Source organism: Peromyscus maniculatus, chromosome 12 (assembly GCF_049852395.1).
Source record: "Peromyscus maniculatus bairdii isolate BWxNUB_F1_BW_parent chromosome 12, HU_Pman_BW_mat_3.1, whole genome shotgun sequence".
In the NCBI taxonomy this organism is placed as follows: Eukaryota; Metazoa; Chordata; class Mammalia; order Rodentia; family Cricetidae; genus Peromyscus; species Peromyscus maniculatus.
Genome location: NC_134863.1, coordinates 36933444 through 36947695, shown reverse-complemented (window position 1 = coordinate 36947695; position 14252 = coordinate 36933444). Strand labels below are relative to the sequence as shown.

Below are 14252 nucleotides of genomic sequence, written 5' to 3'. Positions count from 1 at the left end.
GCCATTTCCTACAACCATTTGAATACAATCCTTGTTTTGGGTATGCCTCTACAACATCCATACAGAAACCCATTGCTCTCTTTTAGTTCTAGAAAATTCTAGGACAGCAAGGTGGTTCCGAGAGTGGAATAAGTTTTGAGAGTCAACTCTCTTCTATTTTAGGTCCCACATATTGAACTCAGGTCCCCTGGGGTGCATAGTAGGCATTTTTACCTGCGGAACAATCATGGGGACCCCGGATGATCCATTTTTAAGATTATTAACAATTATCGTGTCTTCAACTATGCCACATGTGTGGAGAAATCTGCCTTGCTTTCTGTTATCTTCATTGAGTTCGTCTTGAACCCCTTTCAGAGTGATAATCTAGGGGTATTCGGTCCTCTTACCTCTTCATGTAACACCTGTTAGACAAGCAGCCTCCTTTGTGACAAGAGTTTTGTGATGTGTTTAGGACATCTCCATGAGTGTCTCCTCCATGCTAGCCTCCTCCTCCAGACCAGGTTGGTCTCCACCTCAGTCTGACCAGTGGGAAGAACAAGACTCATTTGAATGTGTTCATACGGCCCAGATTCTCTTAGGTGCTAGTCTGTCATCTTACCACTGCCTTGAAAGGCTCTTTGTACTTCGAGGGAGCTGATGGGGAGTAATCCTGTGTTTGTGCAGGAACTCAGTCAGAGTGGTCCAAGTACAGCCAGCAGATGCTATGATGATGGAGTGGAAGGCTGAGTGAAAACCCTGTGATATGAAAAATCATTGACTTTTCAGGCAATATCACAAGAATATAAGGAAAGTCTTGGATAAGTTAGCCTGACTTAACTACATTGTTCTGACTGAACTTGCAAATCACTTTTATTCTTGTACTTGGTTGATTACATAAGCTGGAATGGGTAGCAAAAAAAAAATTATTTGCTCCATCATTCTCTGTTCAAATGAGCTCTGTTGAATAGTTTCTTAGCCTCTGGAAGAAATTTCAGACAAATTACTTGGCCTTTTTGGGAGTGATTTTCATATAATAAATGTCGTCTGGTCTTTTTCAGCCACTAGAACAGACGTATGTCAATAATTTAAAAGTCTTGTCACAAATGTAGTGCCAAAACTTGAGAAAGTTAACTTAGTCCAGAATTTCTCTTCTCTCCCTACTGCAAGCACGGGTCTGCCTCAGCTGCAGAGGGCTGACGTGCTTTGGCTTTGTGCTTTATGTCTGTATGAGGTAACGATGGGAAACAGCTCGCAATGCCCTGGTCTGTCTCCACGCTTTCCTCCAATTTTTGTTTCTGGCTTAGACCCTCTTTTGGGGAACATGGGGTAGGGAGAAGAGAGGGGTGAGTAAGAAGGGGTTTCCTGTAACAGGCTAGCTCTAATCTAATCTAGCCAGCTCGGGGGGATGAAAAATAAAACTGGTCACCGTCACCCCATGGACACTTGGGCAGGTGTATTACAGAATTTCAAAAGGTTACCGAACTGTGGGACCTCTGACATTTCACTCATCTACCCTGTTCTCTGGGAGTCAGGTGGTCAGTCCCTGGGAAAACGAACAAAGATGTAAGCTAAGAAGCAGCTGACATAATGGCATGTGCCAGCAGCCAGAATTAACTCTTGTAGAACATACTTCTGTCTTCTCCATTCAACCCAGACCACATGAATGTCTACAGAAACTAAAAAAAAAAAAAAAAAAAAAAAAAAAAAAAAAAAAAAGTAATTCTTTCTTTTTAGTGAGAAGTATTGAAATAGTTAAAATGAAATGGACTGGAAGGTTTTAAACCTCATCTAACCTCATAGAAGGTTCTGAGCTAGTATAAACAAAACAAATTAGATGAAGTGGTTGCTTGGTTTTTTCCTGGAAACCACAATCATGATGATGTATGTCCGAACACTTGCAGAATTTAATAACAGTAAGTCTTCACATTGAAGGAAAACTAAACAGCCAGGAAACATAGCAACCAACTCTCTATCATTTGGGTTTTCATACCTTTTGCCTATAGAGTACGTCATAATATAAAATCAATTATTGAAAATCAAGAGGTTTTAGTGCGCTGGGAGGCAGACTTAGCCTTGAAATTGAATCGACCAAAGTCAACTTCTCCATTCCCATGCTGAGAAATATGACCAATGTGAATGTTTCAGAAAATGCAAATAAAATTCTTTTTAAAATTCTCTACTGAATGTTGAGACAGTGAGACATAATCGTTTTTTTAAATATAACATTTTTAAATTTTGACAATTACACACATACATAAACACATACATACAATTTTGATCATATCCACCCCTTACTCCTCCCCCCAACTCCCCCAAGAGCTCCTCCTTACTCCTCACCCCTTCCCAACACTGTGTCCTCTTTTTTTTTTTTTTTTCCATATGAGTCAACTGATTGCAGTTTGTGTATTCCTGCCATCCCCTGAAGCCTGGTCAACCTACCAAGGGCCACATTTTTGAAGAAAACTGACTTTCCATTCTCAATAAGCCATCCATGGTCAACCTCAGCTAGAGGTGAAGGCTTACAGGCCCTGCACCTCCGTGTGCAGGTGCTGGCTGCCGTGATCTTGTGCCGCCAGCCACAGTTGCTCTGAGTTCACGAATGCAGCGGTCCTGTTACCCAACACCAGCTCTTACAGTGATACAGTCTCCATCTCATACTCAAAGCCTTGAGAAAGAAACAATGTGGACACCAGTAGCCTGCGTTTGGTCCCTGCTCTCCTGTCCTTGTGGACACTGGGGATGTGCCTTTCAACTGTCTCACAATCAGATCAGAACCACACAGAGGAAAAACCAAGCACTCCTGAGGAGTAGTAAAGATTCAACCCTGGGGTAGGCAGGTGTTATAAGCTTACTAAGCCACAGAGTGTGGGGAAGTTTCTACCTGTCCTTCCCTGGTCCAGTTCTCCCATGACATGCCTGGTCTATATGTTGTCATGTCTGGGTTCCTTGTTTAATTATCTATCTCCTCCATGTCTCTTCTAATTATTCAGGTCTCCTCCATGAATGAAGGCTGTAGAGGAGTAATATTCCAAATTTCAAGTTTAGCGCCTAAGGGAGACAAGATTTCAAATATTTGCTGAACAAAGAGCGCCTGCAGGGGGTTGACTATAACTGTTAAGATGTGGTCCTAGCATGTGAGCGGACCTCAATCCTGAGCCATGGTATAAACCAGCAGGAAGGAGATTGGATAGAAACCAGTTATTTTCCCAAATGGATTCAACTCTACTTCTCTGTGATTAATAAGGGTCCCTAGTAAACGATTCATTCTTTCAATGACCTATGCAAAGTTGGACAGACCAAGCACAACAACAGAAAGCCAGCAGAAGGCCAATAAACCCGAAACCACGTTATGTTCCCTGGAGATAGAGGCCAGGTTTTGGGGATTCTTTGTTTCCTAGGGCTCATGTGTTCTAAGCCCTTAACAAATACCATAGTTTTGCCTGTGAATGGATGTTGAGTTCTGAATGAGTTCAGAAACATTAGCACAAGTCAGTACACATGACTGACCTGAGGTCCTTCCCACCCCAGGTCTTCCCTTTCTGATGTTGCTGCCTATTCAAATTTCCAAGTAGCATAAAGCATCTCCTAAGAGCTCCCCCTGTAGGTAACAGTTTATATGTAGTGATACATGACATCACATCTCTTTCAACTTCACTATCAGGCTGTATTGCAGAAACGTTTGCTGTGGACATCTCTGTATATGAACCACTTGTAAACTATGCACCAGTTTATTAATTTAGCATACACTCTTTTTTCAAAAATTTCATTACCTATGTTCTCCAGTTAAGAATTTTTCCAGGGCTGGAGAGATGGCTCAGTGGTTAAAAGACTTTTTCTAAAATTGAGGCACTCAGGAAGCTGGGACACAGTTCTCCTCCCACAGCAGCATGAAGAAACACAACACACTTCTATCATGCTGCAAGGATGTCGTTGAGGACATTGTACAACTTCCATAGCGTTCATCATACAAGAACTTGGAAAATCTTTTTCTCAATTATGATAAAAAGAATAACTCTCCAAATCTGACTTACTTTTTCTTTTACTACACATCAATCAAATACTATACATTGTTTCTTTTCTAACATTTGCCCTAGAAAATTCAGCAAATGTGGGACTCCATCTGCTAAGGGAACAAAATACCAGTCATGCATATTATGTCTTATCCCTGTTCTGGTTTCAACAGAACTCACCTTTTTGTGTTTCCTCTGTCATTATTTTTTCTTTTTATTCACTGTTTTATTTCTTTTGCCGCATATTTCCATAAGGCACCTTTGGGAACAAAGGAGAAATACGCACAACAAAAATATATTAAAGATGTGTCTTTCAAGGAGATGCAGACATGGTTTCAGCAGAGTGTGGCTGGATATTCTTCTTCCTTCATCGGCCTTGCCTCCTCCCTAAAGAAGCATTCACATTTGAAGTGAATGGGAAACACATTTTCTTTTGTGGCAGGGGAGACCAAAAGGAAGAGAGAGGATGTGTTGTAAACATGGAGATGGCTTTGTGAGCTAAGAATGGAAATAAATATGAAACCATAATATATGGAAATATACTCTTAGGAAAATTCATTGTAAGCTAAGAATCAAAATAAATAGGAAACAATAGTTAGCATGTGAAAATATTTTATCCTTATGAAAATTACCTGGAAGGTAAATTTCATGAACACAGAAACCTTGATTTCACTTATTACTACAATGCTAGCACCTAGGATGGTGTTTGGTACAAAGTAGATATTGAATCAATATATGTTTCAGAGAGTGAATATAATAGATTTGAATTTAGGAGAACTGTGTTAGCAGCAAATGAATGATATGAATATTTATTGTGCAACCATAAGCATATACTCCTCTGTTCAGTTTTTTTCATATTTAAAATTAAATCATTAGATTATGTGTCTACTTAGATTCCTCCCAAGGACTCTATTGTTTAGGGTCATCATTAAACATGTGACTATAAATACTTACAGCAATTTGGAAATTTTGTTTTAAATATAGGATATCCAGCTATGTCTTCAATGACCATTGCAGATGGGGATGTGTCAACATCAGATACAACTCCTCAAGGTGAGTACAGCAGGACTTTCTTCCTGTGCTTTACATTCAGCAACTCATACATCTTATTGTTCTATCTAAAACCTTGAGGTTTGGGAAAAGGCTGTGTTTTCCAGTTGATTCTGAGTTACCCCATAGTGACCATATATGGATATGATGATCACTATAGTCTTAACAGTAAACATTGATAGCATGCGTTACAATATACCTTGTCAAGGGACTTTAAGATAATATTAAAATAACCCAGTTACAAGGAGAGAAAAAGGAAACACACCAGCAACAAGTTGGCATTAAACGTGAAACACAGAGTGTCAACCTTAGAACAGCTAGTATCTGAGTAGGAAGGACATTTCACATGTCCCCAAAGTCACACAAATTTAAAAACAAAGCAAAATTAAGTTACAGTTTTATAAGAAAAATGTTGGATTCTGAAAATAATTTTATCTTTCAGCCAGCAATTCCAGCATGACTACTAAAGGCTCCAACTATTCCCAGACGTCCAGCGGGACAGATGCCAAAAACTGTTGAGTATAACCATGGGTCCCTCTGCGTCTGGCATTCATTCATCCAGATGGCACATGTGTTGAGCAGCCACCATGTTCTGTGTTCGTAGTCATAGTCGTGAAAACTTATAAAGCATCTACCATGTTTAAAGCACTGTTGCAGGTGATTAGAATACATACATGGACAAGATCGAAGTTCCAAATTTACTGTGAGGCAAGACAGGTACACGGTAACTAATAATACAAGGAAGAAAACTCAATACACAGATATGGGAAGAGTCAAGGGCAGGAAGAAGGGGCTGCTATGGTACCTGGGAAACTGTCTTGAAAGTGAGGAGTCTAAAATAGATGTCATGGTATACACCTGTAATCCCAGCATTTGGAGAGTAGAAGAAGAAGGATCATGAGTTCCAGAACTAGCTACCCAGCTAGTTCAAGGTCATCTGCTACATAGGTAGTTCTTGAGGATATACTGCCTTCTGGAAGGAAGGGGAGGCAGAAGGGAAGGAGGAAGAGGGAAGGTGATAAATAGAACCAAACACCAGTGAAGATGTCAGGGAAAGTTCTGAATTCATGTGCAGAAAGTGCAAACTAGCCAGGATGTGTGTATCCGTAATAAAAATAAAAGAGAGTGAACTCCCAGACCTGGCTGAGGAGCTACTGACAGTTAATGGCTGCGAGGAGAGACAGACTTGGTTTTCTCTAAGGGTGTGGTCCCTGATAGGCTGACCACGTTCCAGTGGATGATCCCACACACATGCATATATGGACAGCACTAATTAGACTCAGTGAGTTACCAAGAAAGAGAGAGGGAAAAGAAAGAAAGGAAGGAAGAAAGAGAGAGAGAGAGAGAGAGAGAGAGAGAGAGAGAGAGAAAGAAAGAAAGAAAGAAAGAAAGAAAGAAAGAAAGAAAGAAAGAAAGAAAGAAAGAAAGAAAGAAAGGAAGGAAGGAAGGAAGGAAGGAGTGAGGGAGGGAGGGAGGAAGAAAAGAAAGAAAGAAAGAAGGAAAGAAAGAAAGGAAGGAAAGAAGGAAGGAAGGAAGGAAGGAAGAAAGAAAGAAAGAAAGAAAGAAAGAAAGAAAGAAAGAAAGAAAGAAAGAAAGAAAGAAAGAAAGAAAGAAAGAAAGAAGGAAAGGAGAGACAAAGATAGATGTGAGAGAGAGAGAGAACGAATATGAGGAGAGTCCAGAAGGAGATGGAGGAGGAAAGTAGGGAGAGACTACAAACAAAGTATGCTGTATACATGCATAAAATTCTCAAAGAATAAATTTAAATATTATATTTGTTTTAAATAGTGAGTTGAAGGCAATGTCAAGGCACCACACCACTATAACTTGGAACCATGCCCACTGCCAGGACCACCTTAGGAGACATTAACAGCCTGAGGGGGACAAATACTGCCTCTTAGTGGCAGAAGACGAATTGTTGCACAAGAGCTGCCCAGGGGAGGTGACATGGAAAGCAGAGGGAACAGAAGGGAGGACATTGCTGGCCTCGGGTGCAAAACGGAACGTAACCACTGGGCTCTCGGGCACAGAGAGCACATGCATTGCAAAGCATTTAAGCTATGCGTCTAAAACCTTAAAGATCATGTCCTCGCTGGCTGTCATTGTGCCACTGGAAGTCTGTGCTCAGGAAACGAGAGAGGAAAAAGAACTCATACAGGGCAGGTCTTTGTAAGATTATTTATTGCTTTTATCTCCTCAGTGGACCTCGGGCCCAAAGGTAGATTAATCATCAGCTTTAATTCATCACATACTTCCATCATTAGCTAATGGAATATCCTCCATAATTTAACATATTTCTTTTATTAAATATACTAATAAATGATACCTGTGTTTAAACTCAGTGTCCCAAAACAAGGGGTATAAAGACAGTGCTCAGAAGGGGGCCATTGAAGAACAGGCACCCATAAGTGGAGTGTAGACAGAGGCCAGAGGTAGCATGTTGGGTGGTGCTGAAAAGGAAGGAACTTCTCGGCAAACTTATCTGAATTATTGATTATTTTTAAGAAAAGCATTCAAATTCTTACACTGTGCATTATACAGAAGCAAATTGCATACAGCTTAGGACCTATTTTGATTTTATAAACTTTATTATGTTAAAAAAAAAACTTGAAAATAAACAAAAACCTCACACACTAAAACAAACCAGATCAAAGTCTGTGCAATTTAGTGAACTTCTTTACAGTTAGAATAAGCATCTTGATGTCAAAACACAAACATTAAAATATGTAATCAAAGTATGATTTTTGTCCTGGCTCTAAACGGGTAATTTACATGGAATTAAGACATATGGTTCATGAGAAGACAATTTTTAAAAAATTTAAAGGAAGTTCTACTGTGGGAGAAGATATTGATCACATTATTTCACAACTGAAAGGACTCAACATCTTTACATCTGTGTATGAAGGGGCTGGGGGATGGCCCAGTGGGAACAGATGTTCACTATGTGTAGAAACATGAGGACGTGAGTTCAGATTCCTCACCTCCCAGCAAGAGCCAGCATAACGATGCATGCCTGTCAGCCCTGTGCTGTGGGAGGGAAGGGGAGCTTAGAGACAAGAAGATTGCTGAGGCTTGTCAGCTGGCCGGCTCCAGGTTCGGTGAGGAACTGTGTCTCAAGGGCATGAGGGACAGCATGATAGAGCAGGCCACCTAGATGACATCCTTCTGTGAGAAACAAGGCCCTCTCTCTGTAAATACAAACTCAAGAGACTAGCAAAAGTAAAACAGCTTTTAGTATCTGGTTCAGCAGAAAGGACATCAGCACAGGGAAAAGACAAAAATGGCTGGCATGATGATTTGGCATGAGACAGACAGTAATTTTAAAGTCCCTGATCCCAAGAAATTGCTGTCCTTTTCCCCACAGGCTGGTACTCTAGTGAAATACAATCTTCACACTCTTTGAGCACCCTATTGGTTCAGGATGCAAAGTCTTATCTGATAAACATCCTGGGGCTTCAGACTGCACCCTTTTCTGATTAAGGATGCCCTGCAGTCACAAAGCAGACTGTCTGCAGCCTTCCAGCTCTCAGAATGCTGAGACTAGTCTGTGTCAGTCCCAGCTAGGGCAGGAAAGAAGTCTCATGCTTTCTGCTTATCTGCGAGTCTTTAATCAGCTAAGCACATTTCATACTGAAAATTCACCATAACGATTTATTGCTTACGTTTCTTTGGCTTCTGCACACATGGATACGAGTGTACGCACCTGCATGCACACATGTGCATCCACATGCATGTACCACACAAATACACACAGAGAGAAAGAAAAGAGAGTGTGTAAAGAACGCTTACAGATCAAAACAACGAAACACATGACAGCAGAAAAAGCATGTAAGGAATGCTCACGACTCAACCACAAAAGCCAATGGAAAATGGAGACAGCTCCTCATTTCAAACTATGAAACATGCCTGCTTAGAAACATCTAAAAGGTTGTTCTGCCTCTCTAGGCGGCAAGAAAGGTGAATAAGGACTGAAATAAAAGTCACCTTTTCTATATTAGCTTTGCCAAGTGTTGTATTGTAATTATAACTTCCACACGTTGTTTGTGTGCGCACACGTTGTTACACTCACTTCCCGCAGCTCAGGCAGGATGTTTGAAAGCTGAACAGGGGCCAACCCCACCCAACAATATTACTCCTAGTTATAGCCCTCTCCCACAATTTACTGTGTACAGGAGCAGTGAGCACAAATATCGGCAGAAAGCTCCATTTATATAGCAAAACTTAAGAATAATCTAAATGACCATGGCCAATAGAACAGATAAATTGCTGTATGCTCAAATAAAATACTATAGAGGGACAAAAGATGAGTGGAGAGTAGCCATGTGTAGTAGCATAGATAAATCTTAATCACTCCGTGTTCAGTCCAAAAAAAAATGCCAGGAGACAACATATATTTTTAATTTCTAAAAATAAAATGTGTGGCCAGATGTGGTGGTATATACCTATAAAATTCCAGCACTGTAGAGACTTAACACTAGCCATGAGTTTGATGCCAGCATGGTTTACAAGGTGAGTTCCAAGTCCATATGAGCTATAGAATAAGATTGTATATCAAAAATTAATTAATTATAAAGAGTAAAATCTAATACATGAATTAGTTATGACATGTGATAAAATTATTGGCTATGTAAATTACAGCATTCAGAACAGTATTGTTAGAAATAATAAGAGACAGAACAAGTATGCTGTGATTTAAAACAACCCAAAATCTATGTGAATAGGTAAAAGTGATACAATATTAAGAGAAGATTGAAGATTAATTTCTAAGTGGTCTTATTAAATAAAAAAAAAAAGGAGCCAGAAACAGGGGTGAAAATCTAACAGAGATCAGAGGAATCGGAACAGCCACCAGCTAACCTCCAAGCCGCAGCTTCCAAAGTGCCACGACTTCCTGTCTACCCAGCCTTTTATTGCCTTGCTGTTCTGCTCTCTCATTGGCTCTTAGCCCAGCTACCTCAGTTCCTTGTCACTGCCTGTCTATACAGACCTCCAGGTCTCTATGGTTGGTACTGGGATTAAAGGTGTGTATCACTACATTGGGCTCTGTTCCCTAGTATGGCCTTGAACATACAGAGACCCAGATGGATTAAGGGTATGTGCTAGCATTGCTTGACTTCTGTTTTTACTAATAGTAGCTGACTTTTATCCTCTGATCCTCAGATAAATTTTATATGGGGACACAGATAAATTATCACCACAGAAGATAATAACCAATTATAGGAGGATATTGAACAGGATGAAGTATTATGAAGCCATCCAAATGTACTAAAATACTCAATGTGTCTTATATATACAAAGACACAAGTTACAAAGGGTTTACCAAGTTGTTATAAAATTAACAAGAAAACATTAGTGACCCATAGGAAGAAAGTCCACACTTATATGGTGTAATACAAAAGAGAGCTGTTTGTAATACACTGCTAAAATTCTCCACCTACCTTAGTGTCTTTATCATCCTTTATTCTTTAGACTGTCCTGTAAGCAAGTGACATAAACCCTTTATGTTTACTGTACCTGTCCCTAAAGTAAAGCCTGGACAAGTCAGTGAAACACCAGTGAAAGACAGACATTCTGACAAGTGAAGGAACACTTGTTGGTTATAGGATAAAAATTGTAGCATTAGAGGTAAAAGTTTATTGAGGATGTCATTGGAGAAGACAATTCCAAGATAAATTTATATTGTGCGTGTAAAGTCATATTTTAATTCCCACCATAATACTTTTTATGTGTGATCTTTTTCATTGTTTGTGTTTTTTTTTTATTATACTAGAATGTAGGGTACGAAAGAACATGAACCTAAAACTTGACCTATTTCTCCCTGTCCTGTGTATCCCACCATCTACAACAATGGCAGACACCCAGTCTGTGCTCATCAGAGAGTGAATGAGTGAAAAGATAATTGCATGCAGATCAAGAAGATGACACAGGCAGACACACAGTAAAATGAAATGATTTACTTAATTGGAAGTTTGAAATTTATTTTCGAGGCAGTGTTTCATGTAGCCCAGGCTGGCCTCCAACTCACTATGTAGCTGAGGATGACTAGAATTGAACTTCAGATCCTCCTGTCTCCACTTCCTGGGTTCTGGGATTACAGACACATGCCACCATACCTAGGTCTGTCTGTGTTGGTGCTGGGGATCAAACCCAGGGCTTCATGTATGTTAAGCAATCACTCTACCAAAATAAGCTACACTCTCAGCCTGTAGTCATATCTATTTACTTTGTTACATAGTATGCTGTGCTGGGGATAGGGACACAGACAGAAGAGGACGAGAGGAGGAAGGGAAAAGAATGGAAAATTCTTGCCTTCCTGTACATCAGCATGAAACAGGGCATGAAGGCTATTGATATGTTTTTATCCAGATAATAATTTTCTCCACTGACGCAGTAAGTCGGATCAAGCCAAATTACAAGTATAGCAACATACCTGTTAGAAAAAAGCAATTCCCGGATGGATTCACTGGTCTCAGAGAACGAGGTCAGAGAAGTTGAAACCCAGAGCTGAAGCGGGGAGGTTTTATAGATCTTAGGTGAGGGGTGATGATGTGCCAGCCAGGATCTGGGACTGCCCCCAAGTATGACCAAAGGCTAAGCCCGCTTAGGTAGGCTAGTCACATCAGGAAGGTGGGTAGGACTGGCTGCCAGAAATGTGGAACTGGGCTTTGGATGCCATTCCTTTCTTCAGAGTTTTTTTAGTGTGGGCAGAGTTGGGGGAAGTAGTGAAGTCGGCGTTTTCCAGCTTCTGCAGAGGCAAGCCAGAAGCTCCAACCAACCAGTTATCCAATGCAGTTTCTAGCTCAGGAACTAGGAAACATGCTGCTTAGTCTTGCTTTATAGTTTATATACTGTGTTCTTAGTAGTTTTGATACAGTTCATAATGAAATGAACCCTTATGATCTTTCACATTTTCTGTTCTTTACCATTTGAAAACTTCATTTGTCCAAAGACATCTCATGAGTATTCTTATCCTAAAATGGCCTCAGAAACAATAAGGTCTGGGAAGGGACTTGGACATCCATCAGACAAAGAACGTTTCACTGGCAGTAAAGACTTGCATCCTCAATATTGCGTGAATAAGATGTGATCATTTTCTCTCCATAAGTTTAAAAGAAGAAAGCTGTGGGTTGCTCTATTTATAATCATTCACAGAAATCCATTACAATCTAACAAGCTGAAATTGAATGCTCACTCCCCAACTGTTTTGAAACACATTGCTGCCAGTTGAATTGGGCTGTAGTGTGACATGCAATATTGGATGATGCATTTGGCAAGATTCAGGACAGACGTTGGTAATAGGATTTTTTTTCTTCTTTCAATATGCTTATTTTAATAGATTTATGAAGTACTTACAGGCAAAAAAAGAATGCTAATGGATGGATTTCTGTGTTTCTGGGTCCTCTGCTGCTTGTGAACATGGTCTTGGGAGATTCACGTTATGGGCCTCATACATATTTAAATACCTCTGCCAGTTTTATTGCCTTGCATTTATCTGCATTTATAAGAATATGTTTGAATGTGGTCTTTTTCTGTCATTTGTTTACTAACTTAATGAGATCGAGGCTGCAATTAGAAGACATTGGAATCTAATCCTACTTCAGCTTCCAAATTTCCCGGGATCTGAAGACAAAATGCGTATTTTACTTCAAGCACCTATGAAATGGGAATACTCTGCCAGGCCACCTTCATACCCCAGTGGGTGATGTTAATGACATCTTGGAAGACATTTTTACCCCAGTGCTTGGGTCATCAGGCTATGGAGTGGAAAATTGAATCTTAATAACTTTCTTCCTGATTTCCCTTGCTATTCACCTGCTCCAATGAAGCCTGAAGCTTCAATGAAACCAGCCAGCCTGAGGTAAACAAGCAAAAAAGCGCTTTAGGTTTCCAGGGGCCTGAAGCCTCCGACTCACCTCAGTACATCACATTTTCACATCCCGGGCTCATTATTACCATTACTGACTTTAAAAGGAGATGGTATTGTTTTGGAGGTCTTTTGTTTGTTTGTTTCCTTTTGAGACACAGTCTTTATTGGTTTCACGCCAGGAGTCCGTTGGTCTTGTGGACCTCTATGAACTTGCTGATTTTCTTCTCCATGTTCATTTCTGCCTGCGTCTCTAGCCTCAAGAGCTGCTTCACCTTCCGACAGTGGATCTTGGTCTCCTTCCAATTCTCCTCCAGAATGGCTGCCACTACCTAGTACTTCCACAGGACCTCCGGAGGCAGATGCCCCAGGTAAACAAACTTTGTCACAGGCTTCCAAAGCACAACATTGAAGGCAGCAGGGACTGCCTTCTGCTATTTCTTGTCAGAAGGCAGAAGGATCCCACCTAATACCTTGAGATGATCCAGGGCAGCCTGGCCTCACTTGGGATAACACGTCTCGTTCAGAATGTGTGTATGTGGGGGAGGGGGGACAGCTGCTGGAGCTCAGAAGTGATAGGAGCCTCGAGAGGGATGGGTGTTCATCAGCTTTTGAAGAAAATCGGGGTGCTTTAACTCATTTCTGTAGAAATTTCCAGAAACGCCGATGCCCCCTCACACAACCACCAGCTTCTAGCCGGGCAGTACCTGCTTGGCCAGCTGGCTTCGAAGCTGTGCCCAGCACTATAACCCGTCCCTCTACCATCTTCACCAGCCAACTGGGAGGCTGTTGTGTTTTTGGACCATAAATCAGCTATGGCCTTTCAAATGCTACGTCCCTTTCTTCAGTTTACAATTTATGTATTTATTTTTTTAAATCTGCCCCTAGTCCTGGCTAGAATTTTTCAGATTTTTGGTGTTTGCAAAACTTAATGGTCACACAGCAGTCTTTCTATGTTCCTTAGGCAGAGGGAGACGAGGAGGCTGGAGCTACGGCACATGTGTAGTCCCAGCACTCGGGAAGATTAGACGGGAGGATCAGGAGATCGAGACTCCCCTGCGCCATGTGGTGAGGGGGAGAGCAGAAATGAAGAGGGGAGAGGCTGACAGTGAGGAACTGAGAGACGGTGGGGGCAGGATCATGCCGTGCCAGAACCTCAGCGAGCTGTGCAGTGACCCCAGCAGTCCCTTGGTCCCCTGGTGGTTCGGCTTTCTAAACTCAGTATTTCTGTCCTCCACTTCTAAAGTCTTACTCTCAGCTCACATCTCACTCTACTCCCTCGCCGCTAAAGCACCTTCGCTTACCTTCCCCCCACGGCTTCCGCTGAAGTCAGCCTCAAATGAAAATTT

At 41.0% G+C, this 14252-nt stretch overlaps 1 protein-coding gene across 2 annotated transcripts in view; it reads left to right on the top strand.

Moving 5' to 3' along the window:
- The window catches only part of Cd96 (CD96 molecule), a 77910-nt gene that overhangs the window by 53119 nt on the left and 10539 nt on the right, over positions 1–14252 (top strand). Inside the window, exons 9-11 of one of the 2 annotated variants that reach the window (XM_006975808.4) lie at positions 4974–5042; positions 5482–5553; positions 13161–13274. In XM_006975808.4, coding sequence (XP_006975870.1) covers positions 4974–5042; positions 5482–5553; positions 13161–13274 — 255 coding nt within the window. The remainder of the gene's footprint in view (positions 1–4973; positions 5043–5481; positions 5554–13160; positions 13275–14252) is intronic. The other variant, XM_076548920.1, reaches the window with a different exon arrangement.